General features: G+C 38.1%; 2 protein-coding genes across 4 annotated transcripts; both read right to left on the bottom strand.

Annotated features, from left to right (window-relative positions):
• Positions 1-150: 150 nt before the first annotated feature.
• On the bottom strand, positions 151-3,678 carry LOC135790539 (uncharacterized). 3 transcript variants are annotated; one of them, XM_065300774.1, is made up of 10 exons: positions 3,613-3,678; positions 3,396-3,557; positions 3,097-3,259; positions 2,921-3,042; positions 2,611-2,870; positions 2,317-2,513; positions 2,021-2,259; positions 1,803-1,974; positions 1,071-1,186; positions 151-388 (listed from the first exon to the last, which is right to left on the bottom strand). In XM_065300774.1, exons 1-10 carry the CDS (start codon positions 3,635-3,637, stop codon positions 330-332), a joined length of 1,515 nt encoding a protein of 504 aa, XP_065156846.1. In that variant the 5' UTR covers positions 3,638-3,678; the 3' UTR covers positions 151-329. The 3 variants fall into 3 exon arrangements, with proteins under 3 accessions (XP_065156846.1, XP_065156847.1, XP_065156848.1); XM_065300775.1 differs by having other exon boundaries at positions 1,803-1,965; XM_065300776.1 differs by having other exon boundaries at positions 2,632-2,870.
• Positions 3,679-5,479: 1,801 nt separating this feature from the next.
• On the bottom strand, positions 5,480-5,950 carry LOC135790806 (protein atonal-like). Its single transcript, XM_065301084.1, has one exon. The coding sequence runs from the start codon at positions 5,948-5,950 to the stop codon at positions 5,480-5,482; it is 471 nt and encodes a 156-aa protein (XP_065157156.1).
• Between the last annotated feature and the right edge of the window lie 13,090 nt (positions 5,951-19,040).

Below are 19,040 nucleotides of genomic sequence, written 5' to 3'. Positions count from 1 at the left end.
TATTTTGATATGAAACAATCGACGTTTTCGTCCTTCTGTTGCGAGGAGCCGTTAGGGAAACCACATACAAAAATGTTTATAACACTTGGCCTATTTTCACGGATTTGCTTATATCTTTTGCCGAGAACGTAAACAAATTGAAAACGCAACGAATATAAAATGCTTTATTTATTATCACACGAAAAGGAACGAATTAAAGAAATCGGACGTGAGGATAGCGTGCTTGTTTTCGTAATTTCATATTTTTCTCTCTTCGCCACACACCATCAGATTAATGTCGTTTCCATTCTTTTGATCTCGCCAATAACTGGCGAGCGAATTTATCGTCGCTAATCCGCAACCACTTTATTCCTGAATTTTGGCAGGAAAAACGCCAGAATCGCACCGACTGCAACACACATACATAAATTCAAGAAAGAAAACATCGCTTGATTATTTGGCAAATGTCTAGCGATTGTGTATTGTTGATCAGTTTGCGGTTTTCGCGGCATTCCAGTGCGGTAATAAATTGCAATCAATTTTGGCACGTCGACAAGTGCATTACGAACGCATTACGCGTCTCGCACAACACATCAAAGTGACTAATTATTCATTTACTCGTATTTTGCCCGCGCAACGTTGCATTGAATAGTTTAATCAACAACTAGTCATATTTCGAATGGAATCTGTCAAAAATATACTGCAGGTTTGTAAATACGGAACAAGCAAAACATTCGAGTTATTCTTGAACCCTAAAACCGACATGGAACAATTTCCCAGCCACGTGCACGCGCAAAACTAATTTTTTTCTCTTCAACATTCACCGAATGTTGCCGAGACGCGGCGATTTGGCCACGACCCAAGTCTGCAATTGTTACCGCATTTTGGAAAATGCTCCGCGCGCGCGGAGGCACTTATTGGCTATTAAACTTATTTTTAGCCGGACAAGTTTTTCACGCACAGAAAAGAAAAGCCGAGTGCGTCCAAAGTAAACCGCGGCACTTTGCGCGCCATAAAATCGCTCCGGATGAGAGATTTTCAACAATTTCGGACTCGAAACTAACTCAACTTCTAACTCACGCAGCACTTACTTTCCATCAAACAGCCGAAACTGATGAATAGCCACTGTATTGATGCAGTCAGATACTTAATGACGAAGACGTTTGCCAATCGCGCGAAAATCATCGTTTCGCCCATTGCTGTACTCCTGCGAAAAGAAAACATACGCGTCAAGGACGCCGCATTAGATGTGGCAAAACAAATAATCCGGATGAAAATATTGACGCTTCGGTTCGGCGGTATGTTTGAAATCAAATCGAAGCGAATTGAAAAATATAGTAAATCAACTGTGATCAGATTCGTCTCTACATCTACGCATCACGACGTGGAACGTTGTAACTTTGCGCGTATTTATTTATAAGCCAAGAGTGTTATTTATATCGTCGGTCGAATGAACGTAGCTTAAATCCACCGACATATGCAACTCTTACTTTCTCATCAAATCAAACATTTTTTTATATAATCTAAATTGTCACTGTAGGCAAAACTACTGCGCATAGGTTAATTACCGCATTCTATTGCTCATTTCATGAGGAAATCTTCAAATAATTAAATACGCAAATGACGCACGCAGCAATCGTTAGATTAAATGCGTCCAGTTTATGTGCTCAATATTTATTTAATTTGCTCGCTGCTTCGGCGAGATTTATCGATCGTGAGAGTTGTTAGTCAGTGATTTATCGCAACGCGCGCACACGTCCTCGTTATCGGCCTAGACTTGGACATTTAAAGCCTCACCATGAAATAATTTGCGTGGGTGTTACCTGACGGCGGTGGGGAACATCTCGAGAAGGATTAGGTCTAGACAGGAGCACGCCATGCTGTAGGTGACAGCCAGCATTCCGGAGAAAGCGAAACGCATCACGTAGTTATTCAGAATTAAACCCAGAAGGATGCTGAAGATTCCGCTGAGGAATAGTGTGGAAGCTAAAATGACTTTGAAGAATTATTTATTAGAAAGTGTTGATTTCCAGGGGAGTACTCATTATTCCTTTGCGGTCCATACACTTGAGTACTGCCATCAATAAAAATGATCCTATTATGGAACATCCGCATAATATTGCAAAGTCTCGGTATAGTTCAATGTCTGGTTCTTTTTCAAAGTGTTCGCAATCACGATATACTGGATGCTCAAAATGCCAGATAAGGTATTTATCAGAGACTAGAACACTGTTTTCGAGGTTTAATGATCTTGACCAAAACAATAGCATTGGTAAATGTCTAAAAAATATTTCATATATTTTTTTTAATGATTAAAAGTAAAGACTAGTATTTTACCCCATTGATAAAATTAACCGAAAAATAATAGCTAGGATAGTGCTATGTATAAATGGCTTGCGGACGAGGACGAGAAGCGATTTGTGTATGCGAGTGAAAATAATTCGTATGCGTTTCGACGTGAGCGTGTTCGGTATGTCTCTATTGCTGCTGATGCCAAAATCCATTATTTTCCCGTGTAGCTCGCCATCCGCAATCTGCAAATCATTTATTATACAATTTTATACATTCCCCGCTTTCTGGCTGGAAAATTTATATCACTTAGTAGCTATTTATGTGTCTGTGGAAACGCACTGAGAATAGATAATTATAAACCTCAAATGTTGTGAAAAGTTTCGACTTGTTGATGGCGTAAATTTCCCGGATAACTTCCAAAGCGTCGCGGGGGCGCCGCTCAAACAGGAGATATTTTGGACTTTCAAGGAACAGAGCTGCAAGACACGCGAGAATAATTGTCAGGAAAACTGACATCACAACACTAATTCTCCAGTTTAGATAGCGTTGATTTGCTTCATAAAACTGCAGAAGAATTGGCAGTGTTAACCAGTAAAATCCTACAAAAATTATTTTTTATTAATTGTTAATTATTGCATTATATTTTTACCTAAAGCTGCGACTATTCCAAGAATCCAAAACACATCTAAACATACAATGCAAGCACATCGATGCTTTAGTGGTATGGTTTCAGTAAACCACACTTTTAAAACATTCATATTTGCTTCTAATCTATAAACACATACATGTGATTAGTAAATATATAATAATAAAACTATTAGTTACCCAGTGCCGAAGAGTAACATTGATAGTATAAATCCAAACGGGCCGTATGCGAACGAAGCAATCAGTACGCTGAAAAATATCAAAAGTAGCGACGATGCTATTATGGTCTTCCGGCCGACAACGTCCGACACAGCGGAGAGAAAAAATCCGCCCACTGCCATTCCTACGGTTGGGAATCACAGAATTTTTCACAAATTAGTACCAGATCATTGCATACATCAACAAAACAAACATGCTTGTGTTTGATGTTTTGCGCTTTGTTTGTGCTCGTTGTTGAGATTTGTTTGCGGGTTGATTACCTATGTAGACACTGAAATCGGCAACGGAGATTGCCGACTCGGACAGGTGAACGTCGCAGCTTATCATTGGCAAATAGAGCGGCAAATTCATGTAAGCCAACGCGTTTGTCAAATAGCAAACTGTACCGAAACTTAGGAGTAGCGTTGTGTATAAACCAAACCCTGAAAAATTATAATATATTTCATTGATAAAATAGTAAATTTTATATTTATTTACCGGTTCTTGATAAAATTTCGTCCATTTTGATCAAAGTAATTTTTAGGTTTAGATTTTGGCGGTTTATAAAATTTAATATGCCAAACAAACAGTTTCCATAGTAAAATTTACAAAAAATTCTTTTTCACACGTTCTTCTCATTGAATTTGGCTTCAAGCTTCATTGAATTTAAAGAACCGTCATTTGTAAAGCGTCATCCAAACGAGAACCACCCCGAGTTCTCCTAATTCACTTACCAAATTAATCGCACCATTTTTTTTAACCCTACGTCCTCGTTCATTAAAACGAGTTAGTTGATACTCTTGGGTGGGCATTGTTTGATGTTTGCCATATCAGGAAGATATGTGGGGCGAATTTGTAAATCTAAATACACGCATAATAGAAACGCATTTGCTGCTTGATGGTCGAATTAAACAAAATGCCAAAAAGCGGCGTGGCGCGCCCTGCAGGGGGACTGTTTTGAATAGGAGTCGTGCAGTCTACCCCCGAAGAAGATCGCCGCGGTGCAGTGGAGCGCTACGCCAATGACAAAAGGTGCCGCAAATTTCGCCACATTCGGCACGATCGGACATAAAGCCCGATGGCAGCGGGTGTCGTTGCGCAATTTGCCTTCTTCCACTATTAATTCAACTCAAAGGAATGATGTGTATTAGTTGATGATAACCTACCGCATATCCGCGCTTTTCTCTAGTTTCTAGCATTCGATTGATGAAGCGTGCAAAGCAATTTCATTTCAAATTAATTAATTGTTCAAGCGTAAACAATTTTTTATATTTTTTCTTACAAACAATATAAAAAAAAAATTATTTTTAAATTTTTTTCTATTTTTTTTGATATTTTGAAACCTAACAATTAGATTAAAAGGCTTTAAATATTGTACATCCCCCTTGCCATTTTACCATTTTATCATATTGTCTAATTCTGATACAATTCACACAACCTAGTAATTATTTGACAATCGATGAGCACGTGCACTTTTATTCGTCAAACAAAACGCTAACAAGCTCCTTTCGTTTTTTAACAATCTTGAATGTCATGACTTGATAATATGCGGTTGTTCTTTGCACATCACAACCCTAGTCTAGTCTTATATCATGTTTCTCATCCCCCAAAAGAAAATCTGCCTTAAAATGCGATCTATCAAAAAGTGCGGCTTCCTTCTTGTGAATTCGTTTCGATATCGCCCACCGATTCCTTATAAAAATCCTACTTTACGAGTTCCACCCCGTTCCGTTGACTGACGCGGGGTGGGTAATTAAAAACCCCTAAATCGGGGGTGTGTTGCAACTCCCTCGGGTTTTAAAATTGTTTTATATTTTGCACCGCGCGAATTTTCGAATGGTTGATTACTGCCATTAGGAGAAAGTTGAATGTTGCTAATCGTTTGTACAGTTTTTAATTCTTACTGTTTCGAAATTAATAATAGAGTCTTCAGGTTGATGTTGTCTTAACAGCAGCGCATTTATTAGCTAATATTTTCATGAATAATTTATGAGGTGCGTTGTGGGTCAACATTCCGTTGGTTTAAAGATCTGTGGAAGTTTTTTTATTTTTTGAATTTGAGGCAAAGTGTGGCTAAAAATGAGTGATGACCCTCTTGGTTGGACACAGGTTACGGTAGTACTAATGACATCATGGGGTGTATATTATTTTTGGTATCCTTTTCTATTGTTAAAGATAAATAAGAAAACGAAGAGAATCAGAGTTGGTATATAATAATTTATAAGTTGTGGTAGGTCAAAATTTAAATTCGTAAAATAATTTGTGCAAAATAATTTCAATAACATTTATTATTAATTTCTCAGTCATATTTTAATCTATAGGACATAAAATTTATACAATATACATTTTTACAACATTTTCTAATTTACTGCGCGTTTTCATCTAATAAATCGTACAAAGCATTGATATAAGTCTGAGCCATTTGAAGCGTCTCGTATTTTGACAGTTGCCGGTCCTGTCCAAGTTGCGGCAGATAATTCCTCAAACGATCGAAGGCGTTATTTAAATTCTGCATGCGTCTTCGCTCCCTAGCGTTGGCCGCCAACCTCCTCTTTCGCATAATCTGTGGAGTGACCCGCAAACTCTTCTCTTGAGGTTGTACAATTCCATCGAAAGTGGCCCCTGTAGATCCATTAGTAGCAATTGATTCGGGACTCGAGCTGCGATCTTCCACACTATCGTAACTACCGGTGGAGATGTTGCAGTTCCAATCTGTGGTGGTGTTACCTCCATCACTTAGTGGTGGACTATTGTTTACGTACATGTAGTTATAGCAGCTGTATTGGTTCGCGTTGTAGCTGGCGATGTTTTCCATGTCGTAGTTTTCGAAATTCATGGTTTTACACTCTGGTCGGCACTTTTTAAACTTTTTTACGCTTTACTTTGCGTGGTAGTGGTTTGGTTTTGCACACGGTGAGTTCGACCGGTTAATGATGAAACCCTGAAAGAGTCGGTGGCTTTTATACGCACAGCCGGAAGAAGGCGATGCGCTCCCCCACCTGAAAACTACCCTTAAAGTGTATGCGAACCAATGAGAGCTTGGAATGGTTTTACCCTCTACCTATACTTCTACAAACAATGTATAGGTAATCAAATGGGAATGTGGGCTTAATTAATAAAATTATGTCAATAATTGTATCAAAAAATACCAAAACTGACAAAAATTTAATTATTCAGTTGATTATTTGTTTATTTCATTGACTTTTACTGTAAAAATCATTAATTTTAATTTTGAAAAAAGTTCGTTATTCTACATTGTATCTTCACGTGTGTGTCGGAGGAGAGCGCCATATGTCCAAAATTACATGCCATTAAACACACACTCTCGCCAGAACAAAACGCAAGAAAAAATAAGCGGAACACGTGAACAAATTAGACATACGTTGTGGAACCAACGAGAAATTACAAAAAATACATCGAACACGTGGATAAAATTAAATATTACACTCTATTTAAATTTTATCTGATTAATATTTTGTTGCAAAAAACTTAAACACAAATTAAACCGTTTCCAATTTCCGCCAGCTATTTTTGGGAATCACTTGCAGTATGACTTTGAATTTTGTCATTTTTTGCTGCTTGTTCAATCTTGTTAACTCCTCTGTTTAATCGTCCTTTTAGTGGGTGTAAAAATGTAACAAGTTACGAAATGACTTCCTGTGCCTGATCTGTCTGATCGATTACGGTGTTTCCGAAATAATTAAAAACGTGTTGGTTATAAGTTCCCACTATTTGTTTCAGAAAACTCCACCGTATACTGCACGTCACCGAAAGTTCATTTTTTGGATTTGCTGCATTAATTTGGAAGCTGGTTTTCGGCTGAAATTTTGAGCTGCCTGTATGGGTGAGTAAAGAACACTAAACTGCCCTTTAAATTAAACTTATTAAGAGCGCGCCCGCGCCGTCAAGATAGTATAGTGTAGCAAAAAGAAAAAAATCACAGGTAGGCAAACCATGAGAAAATGATTGATGCATGGAGGCAAAGTGTTTCGGTCGCCTTTGCGCTTTGCTTTTTTTACGCGTTCAATTTCACCAATATCCGGTCGTCGGTGTGCGCTCACAAGACAAGAGTCACACGAGAACTGAGCCAATTGCAATTTCGGGTCACGCAATCCCTGCGATTGAATTGAATAAACCGAAATTTTCCCGAAAACATTTTTCAGTATGTTAACAATATCCGCTCGTTGTTTTTTCGTGGTTTTTAGTTTTTGTTTGATTCTGCGTTTAAGCTCGTTATGTGGTTTTTGGTAATTGGTTAACTAGCAGTCACATAAGCAATGTTTTGATCGTGTGCACAAAATGAGTAAAAATAATCAAAGAAATGGAAAAAACGGATTATAATAACACAATTTTCGGCTAATTTGATACCTATTGCCGCTTGTTAAAATTAGCACGGGGCCCACACACAACGCTCTCGACTACCGCAAGACAATAAATTTTAAAATTTAACGCTATAGCCAAAAACAGTAGGAACAGTAGAGGCTATAAACTTACGCCGGTGAAATGTGAACTTCAAAAAGATGAGTAATGATAGCACGAGGCACGCAAATCGTCTAGTTGGCTAATCAACCACAAATGCGACGTCGTTATAACCACCCAGAGTGGTGAGGGCGCAAGCGTTTCGTGTCGCCGATGGAGGGCTTCCTGGCGCGTCGCCGATGACAGCTCCAATCATGTACTTAGCGTTAGTTACCTGGTAGTTAGCGCAACTGACCAAACGCGACCAGTGTTTGCGTCGGCTCGCTTTTCATCATCGGCATGCATCCGCAAATTTGCAAATTGGGCTTTTTGTTACGCCGACACCGGCAGCGGCTCATCGGGCTTGTCATTAGAAACATGCATTTCACGCTTTGTTTCTGGACCCACCAGAAGGATAAACAAATATACCATTATCCCCTCTAATTTTCCAAATGATGTTTGTTCAAGTAATACTGGTAACTAGATGACGACAGCAAAATTTCGCATTTTAAAACACATTTTCTCTTGTTTTGCATGAACATACAAACAATCGGTGATATTTTTTTCTTTTCGGATTAAATTACAATCATTAGAAGTGCTTTACACGTGTATTATTTTGACTCGTGCCACTGTGTACAGTCATGCATGCGATGCATGTGTTTATACACATTGAAAAGAAAGCTTCGACTACATTGCCTCCGCGCCGCGGTTTAGCTTCGGTCGGGAATGAAAACGAATAGAAGATGCACGCGCCCGCTTTACACCTGTCACGACGCGGAAACCGGAAACAAACGCACAATAACATCACTATCATCAGATCATCCTATGGTGTACACACGTATAAAACACCAACATTTGATTTTGAATAATTGTCGAATAATTTTTGCAATTTTTCAAAACCTACAAAAAAATTTCACACGCTTTTTTCATTTGATCGTTAACCGCAATTTAAAAACCAGTATTCTACGTTGTAGGGTGTTTTATGATGCGATAATAGTTTACTAGTTATCATACAGTGGATCCATTGTAGTATATTTAGATCCATTCATTGTTTTACGTTTATATAATGCTGATGGAACTAGCAGGCGCAAAGTATCTTGGGCACCTCTTGAATGAATGAGATTTTATGTAACCCCAACAAAACCATACTTGTTCTTCATTGAGTGCGTACACATGCATTATTCTGTGGCGAGTGAGCGTCGGGCCCCTCAATGAATAAAATCCCAATATCCATTACCGACAATTATCCGCTTGTTGAGCCGCACGTGACATTTTCACCCTCTCATTGTTTTGCACCCTATTTGCGTTTAAATATTGTCCAAACAATCCATCGCAATGAAAACTACTTGAGATAAGTGTTTAAAAATATGACGGTGGATGGTGGTAGTTTTTTTAAGGGTTGCTTTTAACCATAAAGTATGATTGATTAGGTGGAAAGAGTTAACATGGGAAACGTTGACTAATCATCATCGATATTTTATAAATTTCAATCAATACTTCTTACAAAACTTATTAAATACTAACAAGCCGTTGAAAATTTTTAAAATTAATCTAAAAAATCAATATCTGGGTAAAAATTAAGCTTTTAGTTCCGCATTAATTTTTTCTTCATTCTCGACCTATCCAACAATTATTTTGGTATTAAATTATTCTGGAAGGTCTGAAAGTCGATTTGTTAACGAGACAACAAAGATACCCAACCTTTTTTTTAACATCTCAAGAGTTTTGAATGAAGATTCTAAAGTTAACCCGTTCGGCGCTTTTGTTCGGTTGTCTTCCTCTGTCGGCAGGCACCTCTTCCGGAAGAAGGACGTAATAAGTAATAACAAACCCTCTACACTCCCCCAGCGCTGTGTATAAACCATATGTGACCGAAAAAATTTCCCACCTCTTCCACAAAAAAACCTCTCGTGCTTTGCTTTGCCTGCTGGTCCATGAATATAAACATTCAAAATTTATTGATGTCATCATCATGCTATCATGACTTTTTTTTTCTTATACATTTAACATAATATGCTTGAAGCTCTTGAATATTCATTCAAGTTTTATTGTTTGGCGTCGATTAAAGTATCACGAATTGATTTAGTGTTGAGTTTAATTCAGTTTTCGGGGTTGACATGGATAACACGAGACCAATCGAATGTCGTTTGGATACGGGGGTTGGTTTTGAAGTACATTGAGTATATGAGTATGCGCAGTCGTTAAAGTGACCCAGTTTGAAGTTTGTGGCACGGACGAAATTGTTTGGCGAGGGTGGCGCGCCTACCACCTGTGCGGCACGCGCGCTTTGGGGCGGGAAGGGGGGCACAGGTGGTCGCCGTCATATGTGCCCTGTCGTTATACAGCTCCTTCAACATTTTCACCAAATTAAAGCACGTACCAATGCAATGTATTCAATAATTTGACAAATTTTGCAAAAATTTTGTATTCACTCAGCGAAATTTTAGAAATTTCAAAAGACAACATTTGGATGTTGGTAAATATACGTAGTTGTTATTTACTAGAGGATTTTGACGAATGGACAAGCTGAAAGTCAGTTGCACACGCTTAAATTTTGCAGACGTGTGGCTTGGCGTGCGATCAATGGCTAATGATAGCCTGCGTTCAAACAGGAACCAGAGGTTCCGACTGATGGCCTGACGGAGGCTGATGAACATACGCGCCCATATGACACCGAAATTTCCACCCGAAATCCATCCAGCAGAGCGGCATAATACACCACAATAAAAACAAATCTTTTAATGTTAGACTCGCGTTTTGATGATTCCACAGAAGCCACAGACCAGAAGCGCATAGAATTTTAGTCAAAGAGCTCCAACCACGCAAGAGAATCAATTTAATTATCAAAACTACAACGAATTAAACATTTTGAATTGAATAGGAAATTTTCGACAAAAGAAGCTAAAAAATTATCAAAATATTGTGGTTTTGGTTTTTGAAAGTTTAAAAATTTCTAAAGATTTGTGAGAACACACAAGTGGCTTTACTATTCAGGTCTTGAATTGTTAAGCTGGGATAATTCTCCTAAACCTAGAATATTTGACCCTTTAGTATACTCGTATAATCGGATTAAAATTATAATATCCATAAATTTTACAGTAATTTGTGGTGACATTTTTCTGTTTCAAATACCTAAATATTTGACAATTCTTTTGGCGACACTCAAAAAATAAAGTTTGAAACTGAAAGAATGTAAAATTCAACCAAATTATTTAAAAAACAAAAAATTCTTGGCAAAGGTTAATCACAAAACCCCAAAAATAAGTACTAACTGTCTAGTTAGCACTCTGAAAGGCTTGTTAGAGCTGCAACCTGTCAAAATTTGATATGCCAACACCTCGGTTCGACACTAACATGCCACCCCTGATATTAACCAGTCGAAATTAGAAAATTAGAAACAAAGCCGCGCTAAAGCGAAAAGTCAATCAGGTGCTTTTGATTGAATCCCGGCCGAAAGGCGTTCGTGTGAAGCGGCATTTCGCATTTGCATAATGCGCTCTTTTTAGTCTCGAAACCGAAATCAATTCAATCGGTACGGACCCGATTCTGTTTCAGGTACCTATAACACGAAGAAAACAAATCGTTTTCGGTAAATTTTTGATCTTTTCACTTCGTTGCGTTTTGTTTTGTTGCATTTTGGTTTTAATGCTGATGATGTCTAGTCAGAACATGACTTGCGCTTATTATCTCTTCTTCTTCTATTGAGAGTTATGCGCTTTTGTTTCGACGCGCATTTAGTACTTGTAACTAATTTGAAACAAAATAGTTTTCGGGTATTAGTGGCACGCGAGTTCATAAAAAGCGGTTTTGTAGCTTTGAAGTGAGAGAAAAAAAGAAAACACGATGATGTTTTGAATATTTTGTCTGTGGTCACCTCAGGCTGAGCTCAAGTGGTGGTCATCCATCAAGTCCAATACAAACCGCTTAAATTATGTCTACTTATATTAAAATAAACGTTATACTCGAATTGCAACCGTTTTTACAATCAAAATTTATTTTACTGATTAGTTTTTTTAATTCTGAAGAAGCAAAGTTAATTTCGAGGCAAAATTACTTAATTGCTTATATAAAAAGTTAGCCGTATAATTTTATATCGCACGCGGTTATAAAAAGTCCACTCTTTTTCTTTGCCAAATTTTGCCGCAAAGCTGTAAACTTGTAAGGATTCGAACAGTTTTCGGGAAGGCGGGCGGCTGCAAATTGCCGCACGGATGCTGATCAGTACCGCACGGTGCATAATTTGCTAGGTGCACGCGATCGCCGACGGTGGTGATGGTGATCGGGGCGAAAATAACCGAAAATTAAAACAGGCGCGCTGAGCGGCTCCAAAACTGCACGCCGTCGTGTGCCAAGCCACCCAATTTCTTTCTTTTTGCACTTTATCGACCAAACCAAATTGAACAACACAACACTAAATGAATGCTCTTATTTTTTGGCTGACTACGTAATTGCGCTCCCACGCAATCTGCGCGCTTGCTTAATTACAAACCACCGACGTACGAGTAAAAAGCCAAAGACGACTTACGTTACAACTTTTATAATTTATACTAAACTACACGAGCCCGGGAAAAAAAGGAATAACATTTCATTCATTTTCACAAAAGAGAGCTGGTTACATGCGCTATTATGCAAGGCACTTAATTTCCTGTATTTAAATTTGACTTTGAATGAACTTCTTGTCGGCAGCTTTGAAATGTTTTTTTCCACTCTTGTTTCTTTTCTTAACCAATTGATATTCTCATATGCCTCATAGCATTCAATAGTATTCAAGGGTATTCTTTTCAAAACATGATAATGAAGTATTGCACGAAGATGTACGAAATCAATTGAACGGGAGAATAAAAGCAATAATTACAGGGAATACACATTTTTTCGATGAGTTTACAACAGAAAAAGGGTAAAAATACGTTGGATTCATCTTTATCAACGTAAATATTGTATTTTTATACTTAATACCGAAAAAAAAGGTTTTCTTAAGAAATTTATCTTACAAATTGTGAGAATAATACAAATTACATCTATAGAACGTTATGATGTTATCAAAAAATAATGTAAACATAATTTCTTTAATTTGACTTAATAATCACTTATTTTCTATAAATTTCGAGGAAAAACGTTGAATAGATTTTAAACTAAGAAATATTTATGGGAATTAATCAATGTTATTTTTTCATTAATTTTCAATCATGTTCACATTGTTTTCCAATGGTTATTAAATATAGATGTATGTTGTCTATGTAAAGAGTGGCGTTATGCATCGTTGCGCTGCATTTTGGTTTCGAGGGTGCACACGTGCCATCTTGAATGCTTTATTTCTTTTAGCATTAAAACACTGGAACGACACGTGCTCATATTAAACACTATTATAATATACCTACACTAGAATAACTAACTACTCAATAAGAAAACATAGAAATTTATTTAGTTTTTTGATGCAGAATATTGATTTTTGTAAATATACTTTGATATATTTGATTTTTAGAGTTGGTAAAATAGTCCAAAACTAAACAATACATATTGTTTGCCAAATTAATCAGCGCAAACTCATACGAGTATGACGACTCGTCCTCTTTCAATTGCAATCCTCCGGGGAGTCTGAGTAGAGTCGTTTGGACTCGACTATGATTCCACCTCGTTTTGGCCGTTTCATCATGCTAACAATGCACTCGGACCATGCTCGTTTCAAAATGTTTACCGTGTCCGTTCGTGCGCGCCCGCTCGGCGAGCATTTAAGCAGATCCAATTATCCCCTAATATTTGTTTTTTATTGTTCTCGAAAAATTCGCCAATTTACAAAGCCACGTGCCGCTCAATCTAGAATCTAGTTTCATGTCTGTTGAATTTATACAGCCGCCGCACTAAATTTAATCTTTTATAATTTAGTAATTTTGCTAATTTTTCTTTCTAAAATTTGTTCTGCTGGTGTTATAATAGATAAATGCTTACCCATCGCTATTTTAGCGAACTTTAAAAAAATTTACTTCTTTTTCTTTTGGTATACAAAACGTTTATCGACTAATTACAGCCCAAGCTCAAAATTTGTAACCTTGTTGGTGAGGTTTCTCTCGCTTGGCAGGCGCCTATCGACTCACACCCTTGCCGATACCCGATAGCAGATAATAGTTCAATAACTAAACTAATTCCCGAATATTACGTGTTTACACAAGCGCGGCAAAACGCGGCCGAGGGCAGTGATTACGTTTAGCTAATTGGGGTACCGAAAACCAATTATGATTTTTTAAGCAAACACCAAGTCTCCTGCTCCTCCTGGCGCTGGTGTAAAGGGTGCGCATCCGTTCGCACAATGCCCATCAGCCGAGTACGTCCCCAAAACGTAAAAAAAGTAAGCAAGTCTAGAGGCTGGCCGCTGCAGTGCCGAAAAAGGGGGCAGCCGCTTTTTCGATCGGCGCTGTGGAACCGATCATCAACCGGAGCGCAACGTGGAATTAACAACTCTTAAAAAATCGATAAATCATAAACGGAATTACGCGCGATGCGACTACACTGTCCAAATATTTGTACAACTCAATCTGTTTCCACTCCCTGGCGCACAAACTGGATCAGGAACACGATTTTTTTAAGTATTAGACACAGTTAGGAAATTGGTAATTTTTGACTTCCTGATGTTTTCTCTAAATTTAACATTTTTGGTCAATGGCCAAATGTTGTAATTACCGTTTTTTTAAGGTTTAAAGTAGGTAATGTGACGAAAGCAATTTTAACAAGTCGCATTATCACATCGTAACGTCGTCATCATATCATGTGAGAACATTGTGAACGACTTTCGGCAACACGTCTCATGATTGCTTCATTATCCAAGCGGAGGAGTAAAGAAGTTGAGTATCCTCCTCTTTTTGAAAGCTTTATAATAGAGGGTATCGGTACCGATCGGCGCATCGCGATCAAACAATCAAGAAAAAATGACTTAATTTATGCCAAGATAAACTGTGATTTACGCCGCATTCCATCCCATCGATATCAATAAAACAAACAAAAAGTAGTCTATCATTAAATAAACCAACAAAAATTCACACACTGGAAATATGGGTTATTCTGTAGCGCGCGGTAGAAATTTAAATTTTAAATCGAATGCTCCGGGCTCGGGCAACTCTTGTCTCTGCGTTTATTTCGTTTTAATGATAAAGTCCTGTGACGAACGGACCGCGGCGAAGAATGAGAAAACGAGTTGATGACTTTATCTAAAACAAATATTCGGTGGTGTTACGCATACGGCATGAATATATACATAAAGGTGCGCGAGGGTATCAATTATTTAACGCTCACATATGCGTAGGCGCTTGAACAAACGCGTTTAATTCGAAATTAAATGGAATGGAATTAAACGTGGTGAAACTAACAAATTATACGCTGGTTACCACCAAGTCAAACAAGGAGGTGGAGAATCGAAAGCATTCTTAACGATGCTGAATAAATAAAAAGTTAAAATTCACAACAAAAAAATGAATAAGCATTTTCTTTTTATTGTGGATGTGGATGTTTAGTAGACAATAAAATATCGATAAACGTTTTTGATTGTAATCGACAATGTGTAACAGTGTTTCGTAACAAACGACGGGGGTTTATTTAAAAGTGCGCTTTGATATTTTTTGTTTTGCATGTTTTTATTTTATTTACGTATTCTACAGGTGCATTTTACAAACTCCACACGTTTCCTAATCGGAAGAAGCATCGCTCACTTAAATAAACATTTCCGGTGCGCGTCAATACACAACGCATAATAAAACCAAAAATAAAGCGCACGCTGAAATGTATCACACTATAACTAATTCCACATTAGAGTTTTTAACAGCTTTCCCAGGATGCTGGACCGAAAAACGTTTTACAACGCTTTAGTTTTATCGCCGCTCGTAAATAATCCAAATATTTGAATAGTGCGCGCAGCTCGTTGAAAACGATTTGTTGATGGCCGATGTGGCACTTTACGACTGACACTTTTCCATCGCCGCTTGGCGCTTCGGGAAAACTTAAATCATCGCTGGTCAGTGCGTCAGACATCACCTTCTAACTAGATTGGAAATAAGTCCATGGTAGTTAAAAATTAATTCAAGAAATTAAAATCAGTTTATTTGAATTTGTGAAAATTTGCATGAAAGTGAAACTTGTCGAACGCTTGTAAAAATGTTCATAGATTCAGGTGCGTTGTGCATCACCTGCCCACGCAGGCAATGTCTGTATGTGTGTGTGTTTCTTCTGCGGCACGCTCTGCACAGCTATAAATCCATCCCTTGTAAGAAGTCTTGTAGGAGTTGTAGATATATATCAGCGCGCAGCCGACCTTCCGACTCTGCGTCCCCTGTCGTCGGCTGCATTTCCCCAATATGCAAATCTATAATTTTGTGGCCTTTTAAAAGATGCTAAAGATCCAAACGATCCACAAACACGTCGTGTAATAGCAATGGTACATGTGTCATCAAGATGGTGATATCAGCGCATAAATCCAAACTTTATCGTCGATTAAAAAGTCGTGAATGCGTGTAAATCATCCATGAGAAAAGGAATTCTTCCTAGTTCCAACCACACTATCACATAATAAGATACCATCGAGAAGTCTCACGTTTTCTAGCTGCTTAAAAAGGGTGCGACATTTTTTAACCACACAATTAATAAACGTTAAATCAAAATTCATTCAGAAATGATTATTATCGCTTGTTGTGCTTGATTTCTTCACTTATTCATGGATTTTAAGGTATATGACTATATTTCATCCGATGTAAAACTTACCTAAAACAGGTTTGAACATTTCTGCTCGATGAAATTTGCTTCTGAAGATTCTCGCTTGATTGTGGGGTTTGAAATTTCATCTTCTAATTTTCTAACACTACCAGCGAATCAAATGTGTGAAAAATCAAAAGTTGCTCTGTGTAACCCTCGCTGTGTGTTATTAGACTCATCCCCGCATCATTTTAATTATGTTAATTTTGTTAATTTGGGTGTAAACCCATCAAAGTCTTTCGACGTTTCGAAATCTTCAGGTCTGCGCTGGTTTTACACGGTCTTTACGTAATGTCACAACACGATGCCTTCGAGTGAGTGATTTTACAGTTGAACGAAGCCTAAACCGCGCTGTAATATCCAGTATCAGGACGAGGATAGTATCTAAGCTAATTTTTCCAAGTGAAATATGCGGTGGCACACTGTGGCAGTGTGGAATTAGGTTAAAAACTCTATTGGTATGCTTGAGCAATACGAGCTGCGCTCGTGACGCTCATGTTACAACGCCGTTTGTGCAGCTCAGTGATCAGCGTGCTTGCGTGCCGATCGTGTCTCCTAATTCTTCAATCTTCGTCGATGCGCAGTTTTGTGTTACTTTGTGATTCGCGGTGCGCTACTTGGGTGTTCGTCGCGTTGACCTGTCGACTAAACGGCGTTAAAATTCATATCGATGCCGATAATATCTTTTCGCACACTGCCACACATACTCACACAGCGTTTGTTTATTATTGCAGAGTTTTTAGCGTTACAATATCGCAAAAATTCACCAGCAACAACAGATTTTTCTCCTCAAGCGTTTTCAACACTTTACGCGTCCATAAAATATTTAGCTTGGCTTTTCTATAGCATGTATACAATAAAAAATAATCTGTCTCAATTATAGCAGTTTGCATTATTTTTCGGTGCAAAAAAAGCGTGCCAAGGTCGTACTCTTTCTTGTTCGGCATCTAAGCAGGGCTGAGGCGCATCTTGAGGAACCGATATTTCGTGTTTATTATTATAATTAAATATAGAATAAATGCGTGTAACGTTTCGCGATGCATTCATCGAGACCCAGCGCACAATGCACTTTATAACGAGCTGGGTCGGGGCTTGTTGCTTGTGTTGTGGTATCGCATTGAATGGATCTAATGATCACCTTTGGGAGTGCATCAAGGTGGAAGCCGTGGAAGCATCCACTTGTAGTCGTGCGCATGTATTTATGCCGAAAACGGAATTCTTCGACATTGTTGACACGCATTTCCTACATAAATATTATGCCCCCGCGCTGAATGCACAAGGCGTTTCTTTCATTCCGTGCTGCTTCTTCTTCTTCGCCAACTTGTTCGCCGTGCGAGCTTGCGTTGTTTTGTTCGTTTCTTCCACTTTATCTGACAATCCGCATCGATCGATCGATGGAAGACGATGGTACACCTTGTACACTCGTACACCTTGCGCTAAACTTTTCTAAAAAAGTCAAAAAATACCCTTAAACGTGGAATGTGTGTAAAATATTAAGGGTTAAGATGAAATCTTGATGACAATGCACTTGATGATGATTTTATAGGTGACAACTTGACATAATCGATATTTCCGTTTTTATTATGCATGTAACAGAAAGATTCTGTAAGGAATCTGGTAGTAGGAAAGTTATTTTTAAGTGTTTGAAGAAAATTCTTTAAATTTTAGTAGTTTGTCAAAAATTGTGTAAAAATGTGATTTTGATTGACCATACTTAGTAAAATATAGACCATTAATGTGGTTTATTATTAACAATAAAAGTCCGCACTATGTTTGAAATTCTCACGGTAGCCTGGACTTTTTCTAGTCCTCATCTAGTCATCATTTTTTCATCTTGTGTGAAATGTGAATTTTTTTGACAATGCATGATTGTGGCTAGAAAAAAGGCATAGCTCGTCTCGCCCGCTCAGGTAAACGCAGAGAACCGAAGGGCAAAATTACCCATGAAGGGTTTTTGGTCTTCCGAGCGTCCGAGACAAGGCATTAGACGCCGGGGACCAGTGCGGAATTCATTTCGTTGAGAGTGCCGACAGCGATCTACGATTGCACGATTGCACGATCTATCTAAGGTCGGCGACAGACCAAGAAAAGGGTGCCGACTAATTTTCTCCTATGACACGGTTGACTCGTATAATTTTTTAATAATTCCACGAAATGACCATTGCTAATTTCGGGTTTATTACAAGGTTTTTATATAAAAATTTAAAAAAAAGTTTCTAACGAGAACAAAATTTTCTTTTCTTTTGTGCGAAGGAAATAAATAAAAATTGTGCAAATATTGTGAATATTTCTAAATTATCTCTCACGCGATTTGCCGATTTGATACGCTGACCAAAATATTTCTTTAGATTTCTGCCGCAATAAAATTGCCAAAAGTAGCAAAATAGCGAAAGTTTCTTACGCCCTATGAAATGTGAGTGGTAGCAGTAAAGGGCGAGACGCTGGAATCGATCGAAATAGCCCGCAGCGCCGCCCACACGACCGACCGAAGATGATGTTATAAATTTTGGTGAAAAATTGAAATTGAAATAGTCTCGCTAGTTTACGACGTGGAGACGACTCTTGATTATAGGGCGCTAATTCGCACTGCCCCGCAAATGCCCCGAGTGCCTCCTTATGGAGAATTACGAGCGATAAGCGAACTTGAAACCAACCCCGAACGCGGTCTTAAATAGAGCAATTTATCACGTGTGGAATAATAACTAAATAAATTAGAAAAACCACGCTGGAGGAAT

The sequence above is a fragment of the Atheta coriaria genome, unplaced genomic scaffold (assembly GCF_025399875.1).
Source record: "Atheta coriaria isolate IRGN ID8LTWV9N9 unplaced genomic scaffold, Caltech_Dcor_3.1 hic_scaffold_4_pilon, whole genome shotgun sequence".
NCBI lineage: Eukaryota > Metazoa > Arthropoda > Insecta > Coleoptera > Staphylinidae > Dalotia > Dalotia coriaria.
Note: the sequence above shows the minus strand (reverse complement) of the source record. Positions and strands in the feature narration are given on the sequence as shown.